The sequence below is a fragment of the Rhea americana genome, unplaced genomic scaffold, assembly GCF_003343005.1.
Source record: "Rhea americana isolate MKP2758 unplaced genomic scaffold, rheAme1 scaffold_114, whole genome shotgun sequence".
Taxonomy (NCBI): Eukaryota; Metazoa; Chordata; class Aves; order Rheiformes; family Rheidae; genus Rhea; species Rhea americana.
Genome location: NW_028185195.1, coordinates 1,071,032 through 1,097,869, shown reverse-complemented (window position 1 = coordinate 1,097,869; position 26,838 = coordinate 1,071,032). Strand labels below are relative to the sequence as shown.

General features: G+C 34.4%; 1 protein-coding gene across 1 annotated transcript in view; it reads left to right on the top strand.

The window, feature by feature from the left end:
* Positions 1–26,838, top strand: part of RASA1 (RAS p21 protein activator 1) — a gene marked incomplete at its 5' end in the record, with an annotated part of 60,467 nt that overhangs the window by 11,622 nt on the left and 22,007 nt on the right. The window contains 11 exons of the mRNA XM_085316909.1: positions 2,532–2,681; positions 4,467–4,602; positions 5,496–5,566; positions 8,294–8,411; positions 9,309–9,340; positions 11,092–11,144; positions 11,891–12,041; positions 17,573–17,651; positions 19,926–20,046; positions 21,992–22,148; positions 24,693–24,780. Of these exons, the coding sequence (XP_085173035.1) occupies positions 2,532–2,681; positions 4,467–4,602; positions 5,496–5,566; positions 8,294–8,411; positions 9,309–9,340; positions 11,092–11,144; positions 11,891–12,041; positions 17,573–17,651; positions 19,926–20,046; positions 21,992–22,148; positions 24,693–24,780 (1,156 nt within the window). The remainder of the gene's footprint in view (positions 1–2,531; positions 2,682–4,466; positions 4,603–5,495; positions 5,567–8,293; positions 8,412–9,308; positions 9,341–11,091; positions 11,145–11,890; positions 12,042–17,572; positions 17,652–19,925; positions 20,047–21,991; positions 22,149–24,692; positions 24,781–26,838) is intronic.

Genomic DNA, 26,838 nt, shown 5'->3' with positions numbered 1-26,838 from the left:
AATGCTCTACTGTAATTTGTATCTTAGTTTCCTATCAGTTGGTAGTTAAATTCAGTGTTAACACTTATTTTTGTAGCTAGTGAGATAGAATAACTTATGTATTACATTAATATATAGCAAACTGTAAAATACGGTGTATTTTCTATCAGCTGTTTAGCATTTGAAATATGTGCTCAGTGACATTGAATTTAGTTGCTCTTATAAATTAACTAGATGTTTCTATTTCAGAAAACAAACTTCCACTGAAATAAGGGGACAAATATATGGTTTAAGTGTGTTTATACATTACTTGGTAATAAATATCTTCTCTTATGCTTAATACAAAACTTTAAGCAGGAGAAAGTAAATATAGCCTGTTCAGCATTAGAGGAGGTAATCGGCAACATGTGGGGTATACCAGTATGCCTGTTACTGGCAGGGAGGGATTTTTTTGTTTGTTTGTTTAGAAGAACTTCTTGTCTTAAAACTTGAGCACCTGAGTGTGTGGTATATTAGTGACCCTTGTTATAAGAAATATTGCCCCCTTGCAGAAAAGCTGGAGGTTTTATTTGCAAAATAAAATACTGCCTTTTTCTTTTCCTAATATATATATATAGAGAGAGAGAGAGAGAGTTTTTTCAGTTTTTTGCATCCTTATTAACACTTCTCCCTTCCCTGTTTTTAAAGCATGCCTTTCAGTTTGGCATTGTAAGCTGCTGTGTGTCTCAATAGAGTTAAGACTATTTTTCTCAAGCGGGTGGTAATTGGAACAGCTAAAAGCTTAGTGGTGCCATTGTTTAAAATAGGCTTTGTGGAATGTTGATTTCAGAGAATTTCTTGATCAGGAAGGTTTCTCGGGTCTCGGGGGAGCTGGTTAACTTGTGAAAGTCTGTCTATGCAGAATAGCGAATAACCCAGTTGTTATGACGTTTATTTCAAATGAACAAATTCTGGTTGTAAGCCATACTCTGTCTGCTCTAGAGCAGAGTATTTCATCCCAGCTACCTCAGAACAGGCAAAGTCTTGATTTTTTTTTTGTTTCATTTCCCATAGGACTCTCCTGGCAAGGGTAGTGTTATCTGCTTTTTTGGAGACCATGCTTAAACTACAGGTTTCTATCAGCAAAGCTATATTCTGGAATGTGATGAGACATTCCTAACAGTACTTTCTCTGCAAGAGCCTCAAGTATTATACAGTTACACAGACAACACAGCACTTTTACTAATCTATCTAACTTAGATCGGAAAGAGGAAGAGAAGCTAAAGAGAGCTATAGTAGCAAGAGGTACAGCTTTGCTATTGTGAACAATACATACATTGATGCTTCTTCTGCTGGTATATGTGATGTATATCTGTATAGTCTATCTGATTATCATTCTAGTAGAAGCCTTCAAAACARACTTTCACTTCCATTACATATAGAAAGGAATGGTTTCTGGCATGATTTTATGAACAGTCCAGCTGTTCAGATTTTTGAACTGTAAATTTTTGTAATTTTTTTACTTTGATTATATTAATCTAAAAGGTCACTTTCTCTTCTAGAATGTATGTTTGACTCTTGCAAGACACATGAACTAGTAGAATAAACTGATTAATAGTCTGAAATCATCAATGATTTCTGGAGCATGAAACTGGCTGTATGGAAGTTGGTATTTTATGGAGTGTGGAAATTAAAGGTTGAATCTGCGTCTAAACATATCAGTAGATGGATGCAGGGATGATAATTTATTACAACATGTAGCTCTGGAGTATGCTGTGGCTTTGCGAAGAGCGTATCTGTTTTCCCTTTTAATAGGTGGTGAGAACAACAATTTGCTGCTTTTTTTTTTTTTTGAGTCTAGTCCTTGATGGTTTAGGGTAGAAAGAGATCTGACTAAAGCCTTTCTTGTAAATAAAAGAAAACTGAGTTAAGAGTAAGGAATGGTTGAATGATGAGAGTTTAACCTTTCCCTTTCAGATTAAAGCCTTCTTTTGTCATATTTTGCTGTCAGTGATTTGCCATGCATCTGTGCTTGGTTTTAATTGATAGGCTACGCATTGTGATTGGGGAAGACTGCTTTGGAGCTAGACTGTCACCTGGTGGCCGCTGTCATCTTGATTAGWTGCAGACTTTCTACTGTGATATCTRTGTTTGTCAGTTGAGAAACAGGTTATTACAATTCACTTCACAATTTATACTTTAGGAAAATTCGACCTGAACTGAAGACTGAATAGGCTTAAAACAGTCTTTGAGTTAGATCAATCACCTCTGATAGTGCTTAAGTGAATAGGGGAGGAGAGAAAAGCTAGTCATTCAGAGCCTTTCCCCCTTGGGATGATTTGAAGGGCTTTCCTCTAGTGTGAATTATTTGGGGAAGCAGGTCATCTGAAAAATTGTGTGCTCCTAAGAGTACTGTTCATTGGAAAAAAGTAACTTGAGAGAGATTGCACATGCAAATATATGAAAATTTTATTTGAAATGTTTTGAATACATCAGTTTTAACTGAAAACTTTCTTTAGTTTCACAGGTTGTTCAACTACTGTTTTTATGTGGAATTTTTTAATTTTTTTCAGGTGGTATCATGGAAAACTTGACMGAACAATTGCAGAAGAACGTCTTCGGCAAGCAGGAAAACCTGGTAGTTACCTTATTCGAGAGAGTGATCGGAGACCAGGTTCATTTGTGCTTTCATTCCTTAGTAAAACAAATGTCAATCATTTTAGGTGAGAATTAAATGTTTTATTTTAAAATATTCTAAACTGTTTGTTTATGGTTTTAGAACACAGTATACTACAGAAAACAATCATTGTAATTGACTATTTTTGACCATTTTTGTTCATACGTGGTATAGGCTTATTGGTTTAGGCTATATTGGGCTTAATTGTTTTTAAAACATGCTACTTAAAATTCACTTTAGGGGGTAAAGAACAAAAATGTGAGGGAACCAACAACATTAAAATGGAGAAGTTCGTCTTCAGCTGTTGTGAACAGAATAACAGTAACATGCAGATTTCTTATTAGTCATCCGAGGAGATTGTTTTGAATCTTTTCCTCAGTCACTGCAGCCCACAGGACATATTTAAATGGCACAGTTCTAGCTAGGTGCTCTCCTTTACTTCAAGAAAAAAATAACAAGGAGAAACAAAAAGGTTATGTATTTAAAAATCCGAGGGTTTGCTAGAAACAGCTTTTGGTGTGTGCTAGAATTAGTTGCTCTAAATACAAATAGTCCTTTATCCAAAATTGTAACTAGGATTACTTTACCATTAGCAACTTATGTATATTAATAAACTTATTGCCTTTAGTGTAAGTGAGATGTATTCTGGGAAGAGCTTGAATGTTAGTMAACAAGTAATGTGCTGCAGTGTAGCAATAATCTTCCCAAACAGGAAGACCAGTGCCTCTTCAGCAGTGTTTAAAAAAAGAAAAAGAAAAAAAGGACTCTTTTAGATAGCAAGAAACTAATGCAAATTTGTCAACTTCTGAAAGTGGAATTAACCAGGATACCAATGTATGTACCAGATGTGCACAGAAATAGTTTCATTTGCATTACAGATGTAGGAAGTTCCTGAATGCATATGCCATTTCGTGAATTGTGATTCAGATTTTGCATTGACATGAGTTTGTAGTTCTCATCAGTGCAGATAAAATAGTACAGAAAAGTATACTCATGTTTGCAGCATGCTGTGTTTCAGCTAACAGTCCCAGCTTCTCAGCTGAGCTGATTCTTGTTTGGGAACTGCTTACTGTGTAGCAAACAGTAGCAGAAAATTAAACTAGGTTAATACTTTTAACTGTTGGGTTTTTTTAATAGTCTGATTATAACTTCTGCTAATTGTGACCAACAGCAGGAGCTTGAGTATTGGTTCATGCCCACTATAATAATTATATCAGATAGATTGTGATCTTTAATAATTTCCCCAAGGGAAGAATTCCTTATGAGATTTTCAAATCTTAAAATATCTTTCATTCTTAGATCCATAAGTACATGCAAGTGTAACTGTATCCAAAGGAAATTAATTTATTGGTTGATACTGTTCTTCAGAGATGAGACATGCCCTGATTTCATTTATTGACTGCAGAGCCCAAGGTGGGGGGTAGTTATTAAAAAGGTAAATGCTGCATTCAAGAACACTGTCAACCTCAAGAGTGGCAGTCTTAAAATTATTTCAAGCAAATAAAAGATGGACAACTGTATCCTACAGGGTGGAAGTGCCACTTCCACCAAAACTTGATCTTTGACAATTGCGGCCTTCCAGAAATGGGTGAAATTTCCTTTGCTAAACAATCTGCCTGATACTTTGTTTCCTAAAAATGATATTTTTTAGAGTAAATGTCCTTTACTGTATTTCTGTGTAACTAAAATCCTGGCATTTTTGGTGAAAGTCTCTAATTTTGTTAAATGTAGATGTTCTGCTTTAAAAACTCAACATTATCCTAACTTTCTTTGAAAAAAGAAATCATAGCAAAACTTTTTCCTCTGTCAACTTTTCTACCTCCTTGATCAGGATTATTGCCATGTGTGGAGATTATTACATTGGTGGACGTCGTTTTGCTTCGCTCTCGGACCTAATTGGTTATTACAGCCACGTGTCTTGTTTGCTGAAGGGGGAAAAACTGCTTTTTCCAGTAGCACCTCCAGAGGCAAGTGATAAATTTTTTAAGTGTTGTTTACTTAAATGTCTTTAATCTTGTGTTCAGTTTTCTATGAAGAAAACATTGCAGGAAGTTTATTCTAGTTTTAGAGCTGTTTCAATATAAGAAGTATGTAAGTGGATTCTTACTGATAGAAAGTAATGATTAAATAGCTTTTTAATGAAAGTATGTGATTAGAAAGCTAGATATGAAGTATTGCAGTTATCTCTAAATGTGTGGCATGTAAATTGCGATAAGAATATGAGCAGTTCTTGGCTGCTAAACAGCACCATTATAGTGCAGTTACCTCTAGAGTTTTATGCTGACTTAGAGTATTTCAAAACAATAAAATATTTTTCTTGATATTCTATATATCTAGGAGAGGTTTCAAAATACACATTCTGGAAATAACCAAATTTTTTGAAAACTGGACTTCTTTCAAGTGCCCATCCTTAAGATAATGTCCATAATTAAAAGAAAAACAAAACTAAAAATCGCTACAAGTCATGCCCTGCTTCTGCCTAAGCAAAACCCAAAATCTGAATAAAAATATTAATGTTATGCTGAATGTTAAACTTGCGTGAACTTAAACTTACTTTCATTTAGAATGGATAAGTATTCTTTCATAGGAACTAACTAATTTTGTATTTTATTTCTAAGACGATAATATACATTATTTGGCAAGCTACAAGGCTAGAAGCAAAATGAGAGCTTTCTTAGCTAACCATATGGTTTTATGCATTTGTAGATCTTACTAATTTTAAACTTTGAAAATTTAAAACCAGCAAGGAGTTACRAGTGACAATTACCAGTCCTGCGGTTCAGAACAGCATAATCTTGGAGAAGAATTCTACTGTAGAAAGGGGAAAGTAACATCTTTGTTCTCATATCTTAAACTGTAGCCTGTGGAGGACAGGAGGAGAGTTCGAGCAATTCTACCATACACCAAAGTGCCAGAAACTGATGAAATAAGGTATGTTTTTTAATAATAAGTAGGAGCAATTGTGACATTATCAGAATATTTAGAAATAGTAGTGATTTCAGTATGTATTCACTATGCAAATATTTTCCAATTGCATCTTAGAAGTAATACTTAGGAGATTAAAACATGGGGCTTTTTTTCTTTGCTGGTAAGTATAACGATAACACTGTTGATCTGGGTATATTGCTTGTATTTTAAGGAGAATTCTATTAATAACTTCTGAAGTAAATTTTATAAAGTCTTATGTTTTTTTTCTTCAGAAAAGGTGAATTTGTGTACAAAGGTATTCTGTGCAAAAATGTTTCACGTGAGTGTGTTTGGAATAAATGATCTAGGCTTTTTCCCTGAGTTGCTTACGGAAGTAACTAAGAGTGGATAAATAGTGCAGGTCAAACCAATCCTGACCACTAGAAAGAATATGAGCATTGAYTATCTGATAAATGTGCGAATCGTATTTTTAGTGTCTTCTCAGAAATAAGAAAAAAGACGCTTCAAAGAGACTGTTTAACATTCTAGTACTCATTTTATTGCCTATGCTTAAAAATCTGGTGACTTCCTTTTTTCAAAATTCTCTTTACTTTGTTCTTAGAATGGAGCAAGAATGATTCTYCCTTCCCCTCCCTCCTCTCTGTTTTCAGAAGAGTCTAAATTGAACAAAGGATGCTTTTAAATGTGTATTATCCAGTAGTCTTACTTCAGTCGCTTAGTGATCAAATTGCCACCCTATGTTGCTGCTCTTGTGCGTGTGTGTGAACCGTTTCACACTGATCTCAAGAAATTCCCAGGGATTGGCTGTGTTCTTCACTTCACTTGCATTTTCTTGATACTCTATGTGGAAAGAGCGCAAGACCAGCAGTCCGGTATCCAGTAGAAGAGGATATGCTAGTTACTTGGAATTGATACTGTATTCCTGAGGTGTCAGAAATTTGTTTTCCAGGTGAAAAAAATAAGAGGATTTGGAAGAGATGTGTAGTAATTTCTAATCAATCTAATGAGAGCATCTTGGTTTCAGAAGTCATTTTAACATGCCAGTTGAATTGGGAATTCGGTTGGTTTTAGGAATAATTGGCCTAAGGTATAGAGGAAGGGTATACAACCTAGGAGATTACAGCTTTGTATCCTTATTGGTTTGGAAGTTTATCCCAAGGCTGACTGTCCAGTCTAATCTAATCTCTTTAAGGAACACAGAGGGTGTTCGTCTTTGAGAAGAGCTACTTCTAAGTGAATGAGAAGTAGGTGGTAAGACAGGAGGGAACTCTAATTGTGGATTGCAAGTAGGACTTCCTACAAGGTATAAAAGTAGAAAGATCCATCAAGTCAAGTAAATGTCTTACTACACCTATCAGTTTAAGGGGAAAAAGCATTTCATTACTCTGCTGTGGTCACAAGAACTGTAGAAAATTGTACTGTTTCTCTCTTAGGATGTTGCTAAAACAAGTTTTTTCTTTACTTTAAAACATGAAGTTTTGTGTGTCTGGCTAGGCTTTTGAGATCTGCATGGTAAAATAATTCTCTTCACAGCATAGCTGGGACCAAGTTCTTGGTTTGTTCCAGGTCAAATTAAGGTACTTGTGAAGATTTTACATACTTCAGTGAATCCTGACTTACAATTTAAAATAGAATTAATTAGAATTAATATTTAGAAAACTTGGTATTCCAGGTTAATTTCAGATAGTTTTCCATGCAGTAACTTACTGTGTCATTCTTTGTATTAGAACTGACGTAGAGTGATATTTGTCTAATGCTCATTCTTAGGATTTAGATTAATTAGTAGCTGAATCAACCAAAAGAAAATATAAAATTCAGTCTAAGTGGTTTTCATTAGACTTTTTTATTCTTGCTGTTTGTTTTGTGCTCCAGTTAATGCCTTTTCTATTACCCCATCATAAAATGAAAGAAAGTTCATAGATAATTTCTATGCAATTTTGGGTTGGATTAGTGTTTGTTGTATGTACCTCGTAGATGATGCATCATGGGTACAGGCAATAGCTATCTAGAGCACAATAGGATTTCTGAATCAAATGAAGTGTTTTTTGTATGACCTGGTTTTGAGATAACACTGAAGGAATAACTTACTTTAACCTTTCAGTAATGAAGCTTCCTTGGACATGCTAACACTCCTTATTGATACTTTTCTTTGTAACTAATTGCATGTTTCTGTAGTAACTATTCCACACCCTCTTTTTAGCACTTTCTCATTTGCAAGGGCCTAAATATTAGATACTTCTGCAGACTTTCCGTGTACAAAGTTAGCTTTTGATAAAAGAAGCATTATTTTTTTTTTTATAGGCTATTACGGGAATCTTGAATTTGTTTTTACTTTTGTTAGGCTATTATGGGAATCTTGAATTTGTTTTTACTTTTGTTTTGTTTTTACTTTTGTTTAGTATTTGATCCACCTTGATAAAAGAGCAATATTACTGTCCTTTAATATGGTTGTGATTTTCTTTTAAGCATCCTTAGCACATTTTAAAGCTGACTACATTCAAGTAGGTATTAGATTCTAAATATAAGTCAAAGTAGTGTAAATATTCATATAAAATAGCTACTTAAACTGTGAGGGAAAAATGCACATGATGTTCTTGGGACACTAACGTGTTTTTCATGATACTATTTCCTCAAATGCTTTGCTGAAATTATGCTTAATAATTCATTGTTCTCATTAAAGTTTAAATGTTAATTTATTTCTAACTTAAATTTCACTGTAACTCTCTTCAGTTTCCTTAAAGGAGACATGTTTATTGTCCACAATGAGTTGGAAGATGGCTGGATGTGGGTTACAAACCTACGGACAGATGAACAAGGTCTTATTGTAGAAGACCTGGTAGAAGAGGTGGTAAGTAATTCTGTATTCAAATCTGTTACAAAACTGAGGTTTTGGATGAGGGTGAGGATGTGTTAAAAATAACATTGAAATAAACAGAAGCAAGCAACATCTAGTCACCTGGTTTCCAACTACATGGGGTTTTCTGGATTTTTTTTTTTTTAATTGGACCTATCAGCTTTAAAGTAGTATAGCAAACCTTCAAGCTTAATTCAGTACTTGAAAGAAGCAATGTTAAAGACTTATGACTTGTTTGGACAGCGTGTGAATGTACGGGTGAATATTACTGTGAATTTCCTAGGCAGATCCCTAAACTCAGCTGTCCTTGTGATGAATCAGCTAATCGTTTAATTACAATCTTTTTATCCATAATATTTGCCATGAACTGGGGTAGGGGGACCAAAGTCTGCATTAAAAAGTGTACTGATGAGTTAATTTTGCTGGCTTATATGTATTGCTTATGCTAAGTCAGATTTTTTTTTAAGCTCAACCATTGCTTTAGAGTCTCAATAAAATATTCCTGTGCAGCATATATATTTTGCTACTAGCAGAATTAGCTTAACCTGCTTCACAGAGATCTAAATCAGGATGTGAATGGCTAAATTGAAATGTTTTTCAGTATGACAGAATCTACTGTAGACTTATATGTCAGCAGTTGAAGTCAGCCTTAGAAAAGTTGATATCAAAAGTTGTTGCCAGTAAAGAAGGATTTAAAGCATGACAAAACCCCAAATCCTCTGAAGTAACACTAGATTGAATTTCCACTTAGTGAATAAAATGAAAAACCTCTTCAAAAATGTCTCAGTCTTATTAGTGTTGTTTCTGTAGAAGGTTTTCACCTGTGAATTTTATTTTTCTAAACTCGGGTATACTGTTGTCATGTACTTAATCTGTSAATTTTCTCATTAGGGAAGAGAAGAAGATCCACATGAAGGCAAAATGTAAGGATTTTGCTTTTGTTATTGAAAGCAAATTATAAGATAACTGTTTGTAAACTTCAACTATGAGGTTGCCTGACTTTTGGGAAGGTGAACCATTTTTTTTTTTCTTTTAATCATCTTAGCACTTTTCTATATTCACTGCTGAAGATATATCGATAACTAATACAAGATTTTCATGTCAATTATGGCTAAAGTTTGTGTGTTTTGCAATGGTGAAATCTTAGATGAGTACCTTCGTGATCACTTCCACTCAAAATATGCTCAGTGAAGTTTTCTTAACTAGCCTTAGAGGTAACTTTTTCAGATGTGCTTAACTAAGTGCTGAAGACAGAACAAGGTACAATTAGATGAATGATGAAGTATAACAATAACTCCTTCTCTACATGATTTCATATCATATTAATAACACTTAGACTTTTAAAGAGAAAATTGGAAGCATATAAAATAATTGATCCTGGTTGCTGTGAATTACAGCTTGTTAAATAATTAGGTTTTTTTAGGAATTAATCCAGTTTAGAATCCGTGATGCATTGATGTTATGGCAAACTGTTTATTTTTATATTATTTTCAGTAGTAAAGATGAGTGGCGAATGAAAGATACAGAAATTTTTTAATCACTTCATCTCCTGCTGTTCATCTTGTATGCTTGCTGTAATTGCAGCTGCTGCTTTCTGCATCTGTATTGCGCAGTTTGCAGTTTCCAAAGAAGTGATGACTGAAGAAGGCATTTTGTTATCATAATGGGGAGATAAAATCATTGATATGTTGTTTCAGTATACTGCTCCCTAATGTTTCGCTAGCCAATTCGGCAAAGTGGCATAACAATTGTGGGAATACCTTCAAATACAGGAGTTTTTCTTTGTAAAAGGTAGTCTGTAGCAGGTGTTTGGAGCTTTGGCACTGTYGGTCCGCACCAGATATTCATGCTGCTCAGAGGATCGTAGGGGAACAGGAATTCCTTCGAATATTCCAGTAGCTAGATTGTCCTCTAAAGTTAGTATAATGACAAAGTTAAAACTAGAGCAGTTTTTTGATCAGTAAAAGAGGCTTCTTTTCTCCCTTCCTCTCCCCCTCCCACTCTTAATATAAATGAAATGAAAAGTTGACTGTACTTTAGAGCTTTGCTTTAAAGGACAGAATGAAGTCTCTGAGATGTAGCATGTGTTGTGCTGGAAGCAAACCGAATAGCTGTGCAATGTCAGGCTACTCTGTATAGGCGTAGGCATCAGGCTGAGACTTGACAGAGACTTCTGAAATTTAGGACAGTGCCCCTGAAACAGGACTCTGCAGAAGATACAAGGTGCGAGATTAAAACAGTATTCACTCATCTAACAAAGCTAAGGTCTACTTCTTCAGCTTCTAGCAAAATTCAATTTGTTAGTTATTACAATATTTAACCTTTATATTCATCTCCATGTTATAGCTTTGCATTTCATGATTCAAATTGTTATATRAGATTGACCTCAAATAATACCTATCAAATTATCTATCATTTAAACAATGCCTTATCTCTGAACACACTTAGATTTGAATGCCATCAAAATTAATTTATTTAGATACCTGTTAGTGTTTGTTTTCATTTCATTGGTGGTAAAATAGAAATGCTGAGTAACACAATGATTGATTATTCAGTTTGTGTTAGATCTTTTTAAATAAAGATTAATAAGGTGCCAGAGCCTTGTGTGTCACTACAACCAAAAAAAGAGAGCTAATAGTCTTGCTTTCTAATTTTTCTCTTCATCTTTATTAAGATGGTTCCATGGGAAGATCTCCAAACAAGAGGCTTACAATTTGCTGATGACAGGTACTTGTATTTCAGATGGAAGTACAATGGTAGTGGAATGGCACAAATTAATCCTGTGAATATCAAGCTGGTTTTGTGTATGAATATATGAGTATCTAATTTTGAACTGACTTAAATGGTTGCTACCACAGTAAAATGCTACACTGGAGAAATCTTTTGAGGCTCTTGGTATTGAGGACTTTAATTCTCTCAAGTACTAGTTTCATCACTATATATAAAGTCAAAAACCATTTAACTTTAATAATTTCATGTTTATCTTCATCAAAATTCTGAGGAGAAAGTACTGAAAATACTTTTTCCTCCTTACAGGAAGAGAATATATTTAAATGCCATGCCTCTGGCCCCGTCCCTTGCCCCGCTCCCCCAGACACAGAGAAAATATTTCTTTAAATGGAAACATCAAGATTGCTAACCCATACCTTAAATACTTAAATACAAAATCTTTGATTTTTTTTTGAAGTTATTTTGTCAGACACTTCTCCTAACATSTTTTTGTAAAGAGGTGGCAAAATAATCGGCAAGCTACAACTAAACTATTTTGTGTCAGCTTTGGCAGTTTTGTGCTACTTCATCTCATTTGGGTAAAGAGGAGAGGAATCACTGTTGGAACATGCTTCACAGACTTTGTATTTGTCCCTTACATGTGCAATTCATGCTAATTTATATGGAAAGGGAATTGATAAGAGTTTATAAGGGACTCTAAGATAAGCAAGGGTGAGTAACAGAGTATTATGATGTCTTTTCAGTTGGTCAAGTGTGCAGTTTTCTTGTGAGGCCTTCAGATAATACACCTGGTGATTATTCACTTTATTTTCGGACTAGTGAAAATATTCAGCGTTTTAAAATATGTCCAACATCAAACAATCAGTTTATGATGGGAGGCAGATATTATAATAGGTAAGTTTTAATGGTTAAAAGAATTATGCGTATTTTGTACCCGTGTATGTTRTTTGCTGGTGTGATTATAAGACATAATATTATAAGATTATTAGTATTTTTTCCAATATTACACTAAGAATTTTAACTAAATTGCTTAGTTGTTGCTTGCAACTAAGCAAGTTCTAAAAGTCTTCAGAAGTGTAGGTGTAACTTTTTTCTTTTGAAGTATTTTCCTTTAGCCAAACTTCTTCTCTTTCAACCAGCTTATTCACGCTATGAATTGTGGATGATGACATGTCAATTAAGAGAACACTTATCTTGGAAGCTACTATTTATAATGAGGTTTCTCGTGTGTATGGAAATGGGAGATAAAACTGACTATTTTATTTGAGACGTTTGATAGGGATGTCAAAGTGTGAATAACAGAAATAGGCATTTACAAGAATGGAAAAAAAAGTCTTTGTTGCTGAAAAAAGTCAACAAATTGCATTAAAACATTTGAATGATGCTTTAGTCAGAAGTGCAGATCATTTAGAGTGAGGAAACTTTGGATAGGTTTGTTTTGTCGTTGGTATAAAGTACAGTAATTGGTACAAAAAGAAAAGGAAATGACAAGACATGCATTTCCCCTTTCATGGGAGAAGCTGTTGGTACAGTTCCATCCTTAATGATACTATTTTTAGTGTGTCATAGATTTGAGACTTCTCAGTAGTGAAAACTCATCTCCCCATTTTAATGGAGGCTGTCACAGAAAATCAGAAATTTTCCAGACTTGTTCATCTAGAACCAGGGCATTCTTCATCCCAGTAGAGAATTTCTCTCGCTTCCAGCTTGGCTTCTGAGTGGGTAGAGATCCAGGAGCTGGTGTGTCTGAGAAAATATCAAGGTCTCCTAGCTAAGAAGTTCAGTGGATGGTCATACGTCTTCAAGTGGACGATGGTGTGAGCCTAAACAATTGGAACCTTATGAACCTATGCCTGTCCCACATGCAGGCTGCTTGAATACCTTCTGCATTAATCAGTTTGGCCTCCAGACATCCTCATTGAAAATCGAGCTAGCTGCAGTGTCAGCCTTTCACGAAGGTAAATGCTTATTTGCCCGTTCTCTAGTTACTTATATTAGGAGGCTGGTAGGCTAAAAGCATCCCCCTCAGATGATGTCAAACCAATTAGCAGGTCTAGTGGAAGTGTTAGTCCCAAATAGTTTTGCAGCATTAGATAGCATACCTTCAGAAAGTTACTGTATTGGGTTAATTATTGCTTTCAGAATTAATTTTTAATGCTAAATGCCCTTGAAATGTGTATGCAAAGTACGTTTACCAAATAAGATTCTTTTTTTGAAGTTGAATGGAAAAGAAGATTATAAAGTTAAGCAACCCTGAATTATGATGAAATGCTTAGTGTTTTTTGAATATATTGGTACCTAAGTTGCAAAGATTTTGTAGGAGCTTATAAATGACTTCGTAAGATTAGCAGCGGTGAGAAACATAGGACAACATAGGATTGTGATATCTTTTCAGAAAGGTGTGCAGCTTTTTTGTGAGGCCTGGTTTATATATATAATGATATATATATATATATATATGTATGTATGTATGTATATGTGTGTGTGTGTGTATATATATATAAATCAGGTGTACTTTTATATAAAAATAAAAAATAYGCCTGTTTTTTTAATTCCCTTTCACCTCAGTGAAGGAGAATCTACTTAATTTTGAAAGACTCCTAGTTTTATTCATATGTTTCAGGGAATTACTGATATACTTCTAGGCTCAAATTCTGTCTAAATCAGTATTTACTGAAAGTTGATAAAGTTCTTGGAAGTTCAAACAGTATGCAATGCAAGATAATAAGGATGCAAAATGAAGGTAGTAACTGCCCCAGATTCTTAAATGTAAAATCTGCTGCAGAGGCAATAAATAAGGAGCAGCAACAAAGGCATAAGYTTGAGCTTTTTAATTCTTGCACTGATTCATTTCATTCTGTTTCATTGTGGACACTGGAAGAAGGAAGTCTTTAAATATATGATGACTAATGTGGATTATTGTGTGGAACAACTGGAAGTGGCAGAAGCAGATCAAAGAGGGCATTGCATCCAGAACAGATATAGGAAGTGTGAATTCATGCAAGATAATAAAATAATTTATGAGTATTTATGGGGACAGAGAGAATGTATGTGTTTCTTTATGGCTTATCTAAAAATGTAGAATTTGTCTTCACAGCGAAAAACTTCAGAATGAGGAAGTACTGCTGCTTGTTGAAATGCATCTGTTTGACAATTTCCATGAACAGAACTCTGAACTTTTTTATAAAAAGCTGTCTCAGTAAATTCCCTTGAAGTATCTCCTTTAATATCTGTTACTAATATTAGAATAGATCTCTCATGGTGTTTTCCAAGTATTCTTCTCTTGCAGTTTTGGTATTGTAATTGGTGTAAAAATATAGTTAAAATAAAGCCAATTTGTTCTTTGATTGCAAAGTATTGATTATGATTATAGTTGCAATAAATTATATACTAAGAAGTATGTAGCCCCTGGCTACACTATCCTGAACGTGCCTGATCTCATCTAATCTTAGAAGAATCGGAGTCAGTCCCAGTTAGTATTTGAATAGGAGACTGGTTGGGAATAGTTGGTCTGGGTGCTGTACGCTTCCAGCAAAGGGCCACAAAGATAATTAAGGGACTGGAGCATTTCTCATACAAGGAGAGGCTGAAAGAGCTGGGACTGCTCAACTTGGAAAAGAGAAGGAGTGGACATGATCTTATCAGTGTGTGTGTGTGTGTGTGTGTGTGCGTGCGTATCTGAAGGGAGGAAGCAAAGAAGATGTTTAGTGGTGCCTAGTGACAGGACAAGAGGTGATGGGCACAGACTGAAATACAGGAAATTTGATTTAAAAATCAGAAGAAAACTTCTGTTTCAACAGAGCACTAGAACAGGTTGTCAAAAAAAGGCTGTGGAGTCTCCATCCGTGGAGACATTCAAAACCCGAGAGGATATAGTTCTGGGCAACCTGCTCACCCTGCTTGAAGCAGGCAGATTGAAGATGATTGCCAGAGGTCATTTCCAACCTCAACTGCTCTGTGATTCCATGAATAACTTCTATGTATGTTGCACTTTTTTTTAGCATAAGATAACATTTCTTCTTTCAATTCTGTTTTTAAAAAGTGTCATAGGAAAAGCATACTAGGCTATTTCTTTAGCCCCTTTGTCCTCTCCATCTTTACTTTTCAAAATCCAACATACATAACTCTTCCAAATTCCTGTGAAGTTCAGTTGGTGGAGGCACTTTTGGTTGGTTGCTTGGTGGTGGTGTTTTTCAGACTGATTTCATGAAAGGAAAAGATAAGAATGTCAAAAACTGAGAAATGTTGACCCATCAGTTCATATAATGAACAAGCATTCAAGTTGTCTTTAGTTTGACAAACAAGACAATTTGAGACTTGAGTCCATTTTTTTTTTCTAACTGATCCGTATTTTGATAAGCTGAACAGTATGGATCTTAACATCTTAATTCTTTTCTCTGTAATTTAACAATGTGTAGAAAGTTGTTGTTTAGTTCTGCATTTTGAATTCTTCACTGTTTGAAATGTCAACTGTTGGAATAATCTCCTAATTCACCTACTATGTTTTGAAGGGCTGATACATCTCACGGTGATGAGATACTTTTAAAATTATCTAAGTAACCAAAACCTGGGGAGCCTAATAAGCCCTATGCTAAACATTTTACAATTACTGAAGTAACTGTAATGTAGTATTGAGATTCATCTTTATTTCTGTAAATCAAACCAAACTTAATTTTTTACTTTTTTTTTTAATTTATGCTTGTATATACATCCCCAGGTACATTTGATGTAGGTTGAACTTCTGTTGTTGCTGTCAGACACTAAAAACGATTATGATCCTTCTTTCCTGTCTGTTTAGATTCTTTGTCGTTGTTCTAATTTCATGTTTTACTTGTTAGGCAACTCTTATTACTTGTAAATTCACATTCTCCAGCATATTTTTCTGAAAGTATCTTGTATCTTTGTTTACAATGTCTAGTTTATTCAGCCATTTATACTGCATTAGTGACAAGGCAAATATACTATGACTATCTGAGTTGAGTTCACTTTGGGGAGAAGAGGGTTAAAGAACTAAGCTGTAGAACCATAACTCAGGTTATTCTTAAGCTCATTTTATGAAACTGCAAGAAATTAAGCAATTGCCTCTTATGTTTAGGCACTCCTCTTGGTATTTATTTTTAACCAAGAAAGGAGAGGAGACACTGACAGTCAAGGTATTCTTGATTTGATGAACTTGAAAAAAATCATATAAATCTGCTTAATTATTGATTGTCCTCATAAGAAGTTCTTGGCAATAACTGTTCAACACACAAAATAAAATGACTGAGTCATTGTTTTATGCAGTGTGATAAGGCTTAAATTTTCRTGTAGAAGATATCTTGCACATACTGTATCTCAATAAAAATTGAAATAAATGATTTTAATAATAGTGACAGAGAAGTTCAAGTCATTTTATAAACTTGGAATTTTTTTTTTTTTGTGGGAAGATTCGTTGATTTATCAAGCATACACTAGTTCATGGCTTTTAGAAGAGTAAAACTGAGGAAAAACTAATGCAGATGGCTTTCTGTTGCTTTACTTGTCTTCATTATTGTTCTACAGTATTCATGCATCTTTCTTGTGTTGGGCACAATTGTGTTGAATTGTAACAGGCCAAAGATCTCATTGCCTGTCTTGTTGATTAATTTACACATAAGAGTATATTTGCAATGAAAAAGCACATGCGGTATATTTGTTTTATACTTGATTATTTGGTTCTTTATATATAAAACATCAACCTGAACGTAAATAATTAATCTGATGTTCGTGTTGCTGTTCTTTATTACAGTGTAAATCTCAATAACTGCAAAAGTAAGTTAGAGCAGCTCAAGGATATGTTGAATTTTCGTTTTCATCTATAACTACTTCTCTCCTGATCCTGAAAATGTAATTTCTATCTGATTCTGATAATTAGAATGCAGGTTTCCCTGTAGAGGAGTGCTGTTGATAGAGAATTTAATTTAACGTGATAGCTCAGTGATCTTGAAGTATAAGCTGCATAATCTGTTACATATTTTTTTTCTATTTCCCACTCCTGTACTCCTTAAAAAAAAAAAAAAAAAATTGCACAGTGAATTGTCTCACATTCTCCTTCCCTAGTGTAGGACCTGGAAAATGATTACCACTAAAATAGCAATTTTCAGCCTGATTGGAGATCTGGGAATGCATGTGCGCTACTTGAATGAAGAAAATGTAGTGTCCTCAGCTGGCACTAGTTAAAATGTTCTGCAGAGTTTAGAGTGAATGTGTTATGAATACAGTTTTGTAGATGTTCTTGGCTTCAATGTATTAGTAAGTTCTCATTGCTACAAATAGTTATGAAATTTCACATTTGATATTTTTTAGGAATTTGTGAGGAAACAGTGCATCTGCATGGAAAAGCAAATTCCTCTGCTGAGGAAAAATTAGCCAGTTTAAACTTAATCTTATTTTTCTTGCTTGAACAGTATTGCTGACATCATTGAACACTATAGAAAAGAACAGATTGTTGAAGGATATTACCTTAAAGATCCTGTTCCAATGCAGGTAAGAATATTTTTGAAGACATTGACCTTGCTGTCACCAGATGTGTTTATAAGTTAGAAACGGAATTAGAGCAGAGGGATCAATTACAATTAAACAGCATTCATCCCATCTCCGATTTTTTTTCTTTTCATGTGTTTCTTTTGTTTTATTCTTATATGCATTCACTTATCAGAGTTTGGCTTGTAGTCAATACAAAAAAGTATGCACAGGAAAGCTTCTGGGATGATCAGGTGACTAGAATTGCAGGGCATGTTCTGGAATACTGTTGCCCAATAGTATAGGTTGATCCTAAGAGACCACCAATAGTAAGCCAGTCACATCATCTAGCTTTTTGTAAACTTTACAACTTGTTCTAAAATACCTGCATATTTTCCTCTCTGTTCCTAAGCTTTTCTATGTGATGATTAGAAACTTGGTTTTGATTTTCAACCTAAATAATCGTTGGCAAATCATGCTCTTTGTTACAGTTGGAAGGTACCTTTTGGCTTTCCTTTCTGCTGTATTAATACAATTTGTATTCTCCCTGAAGTCAGCTCACTAAGCTAAGCATACCAAGCTGGTCTTTTCTGTTCATAATGTTTTTGTATTTGTGCTGCTATCATTAATTCCAGTACCAGTTCACGTTTCTTGAATGTGATGGATCAGAACAGCTGGTGTACCATGTCATTAGTAATCCCCTTTTTTCTGTGGGAAATACTTGCCAGATATATTCTGGAAAATCTGTCATTCCCATAGCCACATTATATTCATAACTCAGTCATCCTGTGAATGTCTCAGCCATTCAAGTTTCTCATCCTCTGTAAGTATCAGCAGGTGTAACTTCTGTGTTGTGAGACTTATGCTTATTTCGTGTATTGCCAGTTGTCCTGTGTGTCATCAGTGCTTCTCAATTGTCTGATGCTCTTAACTTGCACTCTGTGGTTGAGAGAGAAGGCAAATGTGAATCCCAAGACTAATCGTTGAAAAGCTTCACTAGCAACCTTCCTCATGATTCATAATTCCTCTTGCGTCATGACAATCATAATCTTAATTTTGGCTTTTTTTCATATCCACTTATGGTTCCGGTGTTAATAATTTTCTCTGTCTGATGAATTTTCCATACGTGACTGACTGCATCAAATTCTTTTAAGCTATTTGCTTATATTTTTGACTTTTCCTTTTGTTTAAAAAATCAGTAGTGTAGTTTGGTTGCATTTTTATCTCCTTTCCACATACTGCCATCTCCTGTGTTTTTTTGAGAGAGAAGTATTTACGTTGTCTTGTGTACTGTTAGGGTCAGTTTAATGGCTTTACTACTCCCCATTTAACTTTCTTTAATGTAAATGCACACGTTGCCCTTACTCCATACATTACTGTATCTAATTTGAAATTCATTTTACAAAACTGGTGTCATTAGATCTGTTTTGTTTTATACTGTTTCTCTTGTAGTTTATGAGCATCATCTCTAGTTCATAAAAAAAAAAAAAGTTGATACTGCTTTTCATCTCATCTTTGTCATATTACAGGAAGGGAATGGGGAGGAGGAAGAAAAATAGAATATTTAGTATGGAACATGCATATATCACTTTTCATCTCAATGCTGTCCTTACTGCTTGACAGTCTTGCTTTTTCATGTTTTCTTATGGTTGATCTGTGTACCTAGTAATGTCAAACTTGACTTTTGGCCATTCACAGTTAATATTTACATTTCCAAATCTTAGTTTTCTGTGTGAATTGGTCCATTTTCTTTTTCCTGTTTCTGCATCCTCCTGTTACCTTCTGTTAGAATGCTACTCATTTGGGACAAACGGGTGCTGATGTGGTTAGTGAGGGCCTGTGCAACTTTGTGTGTGAATTGATTAATTCTAACATGATCTGTACCATTCTTGTTACTTCAGGTTTCTCTAATTAGTCAGTCCCAAAAGCTTTGGGACTGTTAGAAACTATATAACCTTCAAAGACTTGTGTAAGTTTTACTAAAATAACTGTGAAACATTCTACTTTCTATTTGTTATTTAAAAAAAGACTCAGATGCTACTTTGTAAAGGTTGGTTGGTATTTAAAAATTACTTTTCTTCTCATATCATAGTTTTGAGGTAATTGTTTCCCAAGAAATTTTATTCCTTTTCTAGCAAAGGTGTTATATTAAAAATATATTGTTAAATAGAACACTTGGAGAACAGTAGAGGAGATTTGGTAGTATTCAATAAGATGATTTTGATTGCAACTTTGTAGTGTGCAATTGTTTCACAGCAATTCCTGAACTTAAATGTTGATTTCTTCCTTGTTTACTAGCATCAAGAACAAGTGCTTAATGATACAGTGGATGGAAGGGAAATCTACAATACAATTCGTCGCAAAACAAAGGATGCTTTTTATAAAAATATTGTCAAAAAAGGTTATCTTCTAAAGAAAAGTGAGTTCTGTTTTAGTGCTATAAAATACTTCTCCAGAGATATGCAGTGGGCTTAATACACTACTGGCGTTAGAAAAGATAAATTTGAAGCTAACATTGAAAAAGTTATAAAAAGCTTGTAAAAAGAATGTGGAAAGTTCTTTTTCCTTAAGCACATTAGTACAAAGACGTAATACATAAAATTACATGTAATGTAAAATTGTTGATTGGCAGCTCAAAAACGAGACACCTTTGTTGAAGATGACGTTCAAACTTATTAAATGGGGTGTATTTTCATGGAACATTCATATTTAATATGGAATTCATTAAATTTTAGCTGATAGAGAATGGGTTAAAGAGCTAGAATAATGTAAATCACTACGTTCATTGGAGACCAAAGCTTGTTTAATTTTGTTATTCCAATTTAGCTGACGTGTTTAATTTAAAATGTATGTTACAGTCTACAAGATACATGGACAAAACCTTTAAAAATTCACTACCACTGTTATAGTCAACATAACGTACAATAAATGGATTGAGAAATGACTGTTTGACACATTTCAATGTATCTCCTAAATTATTTTTGAGTAAGTCTTTGAATTTCTGAGGAAGTTGGTTCAAATGTCACTTGTTTGGTTGTTTTTAATCAGCTTCAGTGGAAACAGGAAAAACTATAATAAGGCTTTTGTAGATGACAGCTACCATAACTAAGAGGATAGGTTACAGATAGTGATCTGGATAGGAAGTAAAAGTGAGAAAGAAGGGTAAGCATTTAAATATAGCCAAATGTAAGAGGCACATTCAAAGGAAATAAAAACTGTAGAACCTCTGAGTAGAGCAAGGAAAGCATCTCTTCTGTTGGGAGTGCTAATTCTAGGAGAAGATGTGGAGGGATATGATAGAGTAAGGAATCAGCTGAAAATAAACTTCAAGCCTTTAACTAGAATGCTTAATGACAAACTTTAAATGCACAAACAGGAGCAGTGAGTAGGTATGGAGGGGTGTACATTACCTGCATATAGAACAGAAATTTAATAAAATCACTGTTCCATTTAGTAGATCAAGTATATTAACAGCATGTTAAAGTTGTCTCTTCAAAACAGTGAGTATTAGCGTGTGTGTATTGAGGGCTGTGGTGGATTTGTGATCATCAAAGTTTAAAATTAAGACTAAATTTTTTTTAAAAGGTGTTGTGGCTTAAGTGTGAATTAGTTAAGGAAAGTTCTGTATCTGTTTTAATTCAGAGGACCTTAAACAATGAGTGATTTATTTGTGATTTAGTCAATAGCTAAATCCACATTTCACATATAATGTGTTTTCCAGCAAAGCTTGAAGTTAAATCCCCAGTAATTAAAATGCCACTTTGCGCTTGCACACTTTTGTCTGAAGCATGTGGAATTGGTCAAATTTTGGATATAGGTGGATTTGGGACATGGTTCTGATCCAGGATTGCATATAATGTATTCCCATTTCTATTTTTCAGTTGTACTGTTTTAAGATGTTGTGATATAATCTGTTACATGCTAGTCAGCTGATGAGAGTTTAGGAATAGTTTTCACATATCAAGAGTCTAATTCTTAATTAAAATGGGTGCCATAAATTGGATCACTTGGTACCAAGGCGTTGTTTGCAAACTGTATAGGCACACTTCCCATGGATGTGTATTGAACTGTCCAGACAGCCAGTATGCACTTGCTTAATCCTGTTGTAATTAGTGATAACGTTTATAGAACTGTCGGCAACTGTGCCTGAATCTGGGAATAGGGTCTGGTTTTAGCTACTTGTTACATAAAACTGAGTACATATACTGACTTTTTTTTTTTAAACTTAAATATATTTAACTTTGTTCTTAATGTCGTTCTTTTGTTTGTAATTTGATGAAAGGCTTACTGCCTTCTTTTGTTTTCTTCATTTACACAATGTGCTTTTTTAAAAAAACAGTATTGTAACTTTCTACTTTCCACAGGTAAAGGAAAGAGATGGAAAAACCTGTACTTTATATTAGAGGGAAATGATGCCCAGCTTATTTATTTTGAAAGTGAAAAACGAGCCACAAAACCCAAAGGATTAATAGACCTTAGTGTGTGTTCTGTGTATGGAGTACACGACAGCTTGTTTGGCAGGTAGGACGGTGACTTTTAATTTTCATGCATGCAGCAGGACAGTTAACTGCTATTTTGAGGTATGTACAAAATACTGACATCATCACTAGTGAACAGGTTGCCCTAGCTTGACAAGTTTGTTCGTTGACACCTGAGCCATGGTGGTTGTCCGCATACGTTTCTTTAGTGTCTGATGGTTGTAAAATAAAAGCATTGTGACTCTTAGTTCATGTTCTGTTTTATTTTGTAATTGGGATAGATTGCAGGGGCATATATAAACAGTTGATCATAGTAACTTGTTAAGCCATGGCAATTCATTGCTAGTGATTGTTCATAAACAATTTCTAGTTAAAGATTTTAGAACTTCTATTAAGCTTTTTTTTGTGTAGTAAAATGCAATAATTTGGGTGCTTTTGCACTGCCATTTTTCAACACAAATATATTGTTCCATGTTTTGCATTAAGGACATTAAAGAGATTATGAACTACCTCTGAGGGTTTTAATCCTGTTGAACTAATGTAACGAAAAGATAAGACAACAACTTTGTCAATTCCAAAATACCTTCATTCTTTTTGATAGATTTTTTTGAAAGCTAAATTGGTCAGATAATTTGTAAGTCCTCTTTGTATTTAAGAATCAGTACTCTTGTCAGATTAGACCAGTGTTAAAGGAGTAAGTAAGCTAGGTCGTATAAGCAAACAGTCTTTCAGATTTATTTTTGCAAGATAGTTAGATTCAGTGATCATTTTCACATGAAGCTTTGTTTACTGCATTACTTTTGATATTCAAAATGTAACAACTGCAATGATGTGATTGTCAGCAAAGAAATTGGAATCAAGAGACTTTCGGATATCACTGGTAATTAACAAAGAGGTGGCATCATCTATTCATTGAAAATTTTTAAAATTCAACATCTTCGCTGAATGTAATGTGATGTAGAAGACAGACATGTTTACTCCTATGAGTGTTACCCTTTTTCTTACAAGTGCATGCCTTTTCTCATAATACAGATAGAAAAGCATATTAAATAGAAATTCTAATATTTATTAATATCTTAATATTTATTTTCAAATGATACTTAGTTGACTTCACACTGTCTCTGTGAAAAGAGTTGAAAATGCTTAAAGTTAGTGGCATTTCTTAAGCTGCAAAAATCTGGTTCTGCTCTATCTGTTTTTTTTTTCCTAAGCATTTCTAAGCATTTTTCTTCAGCATTAAATAAATAAATAAATAAATAAATAAAACTATTGGAATGAGGAATATGTAAGTAGAGGAGTACCAGCATAATTAAAAAAAATCACTGAAACGTTCCTCATAAAAGGTGTCAATTACACAGGAAGCTTTGGTGCCAATATTATACAAGGAACATTTTGGTTAATGGTGACTGTCTCTTAAGCGGTTTCCAAAAAGCGCTGTGCTGTGAGTTAAAATCTAGTTGGCAAGTGAGTGGTACTGAGAGTGTGGGTACAAAATACTGCGTGTTTGCACAGCCTTGGGAAGCTGTTGATGAAGAACAGTACTTGAGACAAAATTACTCCTCTAAAAGCTGCCTTTTCCCTTTTCCTGGGAAGTACAGTGGAGGCTGTAGCTTTGCATGTGTTTGGCAGTTAAGTAGCCTCCAATCTGACAACTTCCTGCTCTCTTCCTGTGCTCCTCTGGCATGGCTACAAAATGCCGTGCCAGTGTCTCTCTAAGCAGTAAAATGCATTGGGAGAGTGGGAGGCTGAAGACTGAAACATTGCTTCCAGATGAAGTAAGAGCCTTCATGTAAACCTGTATATGGGAGATCTGAATTTTTTTTGAATGTAATGTGGAAGGCCATGAATCAAGTGTGCACTTTAAATAGCTTGTAATTTAATGATACAAAATCTTTTCAATGGACTTCTTGACAAATGAGTGTAGGAACACAAAATGACCAAAAAAACATTTCTAATTGCATTTAAGGTTGTAGAAGTTTGTGTCCACGTACATTTGATGATTAATATGTGATCCAGTACACATTTATTGGTTGAGAGCTGTGAAACAGATTCAGATTTCTTATGTTAATACAGTTTCACTAACTGCTAAAAGAACGAATTCAGAATGTATGATTAATTGCTAGGGAGCTAATGCTGTRCACTTGTACACCTTTAAAATGTGTGTGGGAATAGTCCTCGTTAACAGCTTTTTTACTTATGAGACTTTTTTGTCTTGACCGTCAGTGATACGTGTGTATTCTGTGCCGAGCGTTCAAGAAGTTTAAGGATTCTGAAATACACTACTGAAGAGCAGTGTGTTTTTTATTTTATTTAGCTTTTGAAATTACATAATTTATTCAAACCAAAATGCACTTTTGAAAAACTTAGCAATTTTTCCTGTTGGAGTTCTTCCTGTTTCCATGTATGATGATAATAAGATTGGGGAGCAGGGGAAGTTATGCTATGTTCAGCGTTCCTTACTGTCAAACAGAAGGAATTTACTAGTTCAGCTTGAACTTCATTTTGGCAGAGAACAACAAGTGAAGATGTGTGTTGATATTATCAAAGAATACTAAAACTTACTCTTTTTGTCTTACTTATTTTCAAGGCCAAACTGTTTTCAGATAGTAGTTCAGCACTTTAGTGAAGAGCATTACATCTTCTATTTTGCAGGAGAAACTCCAGAACAAGCACAGGTGAGAGCTTTTGTTGGTAAATAAAACTTTTTTGTCTTGTAATATGTGATGCTGTTACCTTTGTGTAACAGGAAGCAAATGTACCACGAATAAATAGTGGCTGTGTCTACATAGGCAAATATTACCATGTAACAGATTTGTAAAGAAAACAGCTGGTGCTGAGAAACTAGCAATTATATTCCCCACACCTTAGGGATATCCTTTGGATAAATTCTAGTTTGGTATATGCATTGAAGTTCTGTTAGCTTCCCTAGATGTTTCTGGAGAGCATCTTTTTGGAGTAGTTTAATCCAAAATTATTTGTTCTCCAGGACTTTTCCATGATATAAACCAGAGCATGGTAAGTGTGAGTGATTGGGAGTTTTGCTTCAAGAGCACGTTCCTGGTATGAACCAGGTTAATACAGGTATGTCCAGTGATTAAAGCATACTGAGCAATTGGCTTTTACAATTATTTGTCCTGTTTGTAAAACATTGTTCTTTAGTATTTGGCCCTGATCTTGCGCAAAAGGTAATTTTCTGTTTTTAATTTGGTATCGTTAAGTTGTTAACTGTCTAGCAGTTATGTTTGATAAAAAAAAAAAAATTATAGCATTGGAGCTTAATTCTATAAAAGTCTTTTGCCATTGGGAAGGGATATATTAGATATGACAGTGTTTCTAGTCATCAAATTGTTTCGTCAGTCCACAGTCTGAAATGCACCCATAGCATCAGAAATTAAGCTTTGCATTTGATTTTCTTTAATTAAAGCTGTTGAGAGCATTCATACGCTGCTATTCAAATAAGCATGTATAAATTTAGTTTCCATTTCTTTTATACACAGGAATGCACAAATTTTCATGTTAAATTGATACACATATACAAAAGTCACTTAAATGACATCAGAACAATGAAGTGGTATTTGTCTCACAACACTTAACGTACTGTCTTTGAGAAGCATTGTGCACTATAATAATTAATAATAACAAATATTAATATCCACAGTCGTGAATGTAGTCTTCATTGTTATTACGTATGCAATGTCTTGTGTTCTAAAATTGAAAAAAAACTTCAAAGTAATTTAATGTCTAATAGGTAGAATATCCTGTCTTGTTTCCTGAACACTTGGTGTAATCTACTTTTGTTTTAGATCTGCGTAATATTTAAGCTGTTCAGTGCATTTTTACAGAACAGTGAGATGTTTTTTATAAAATTATTTTGACCCAGGCAAATTAGATCCTTTATAGATACTTCTGTTTTGAGAAGTTTCAACTTTCTATACCTTGTGTTATTTCTTGGAAGAATAGTTTTACTTGTATATTAAGAAAATTTGATGGATTTCATATAACATGGTAAATAAATACCAAAGCAGCCATCCAATGAGTTACATATCGTCTTTGAAGTTTGTACAAAGTGTTACTCGACATAATAATGTGAAGTGTAGCCTCATGCTTTTGTCGCTGTGCCTACTATAGCACACTGTTCATTAAAACTTTGTGATGTAGTTTGAAGTTCTTTCTTTTGTGGAAGGTTTTGAAAGCTAAAACCTTACTCTAAGTGGGTTACTTGAGACTAGYTGCATTTTAGGGTGTGCCTGTGCTAATGTGGAAGGTAATATGGAGATTGAAACTTTTTTTAATGACATTTTTCAATTGCTCTTTGAGAGTAGGTAGCAGAACTTTGATATACAGCCTTATGAAGACTGACCGTTAGTCAAAAACTACATTTTGTGGTTTACAAGAGCAATACTAACTTGAGGATGGGGCCAAAAACATGAGAATGAGGTTACAATGTATCTTGCACCTTCCAAAGTTAAGAACTCCTACAAAGCTCTTTTGTCCCTACTTTTCAGGCTGCAGTGACTTTTCAGAGGTGATCATGCTAGCTAGTAATGCCTCTTAGCAGCCTATCTGAAGAAAAAACATGGATAAAGACCTACACTCAGCTTGGTGTTAGACAACCTGTTTATTTTCCTGTTCAGAGTGAAATCCGTCCACTTTGCTTTATGCATTTGTAAGCAGAAGGAACCGGGGGCGCAGGATACACTTTTCAATGTTTCTCTGTTAAAGCTATGGGGTTT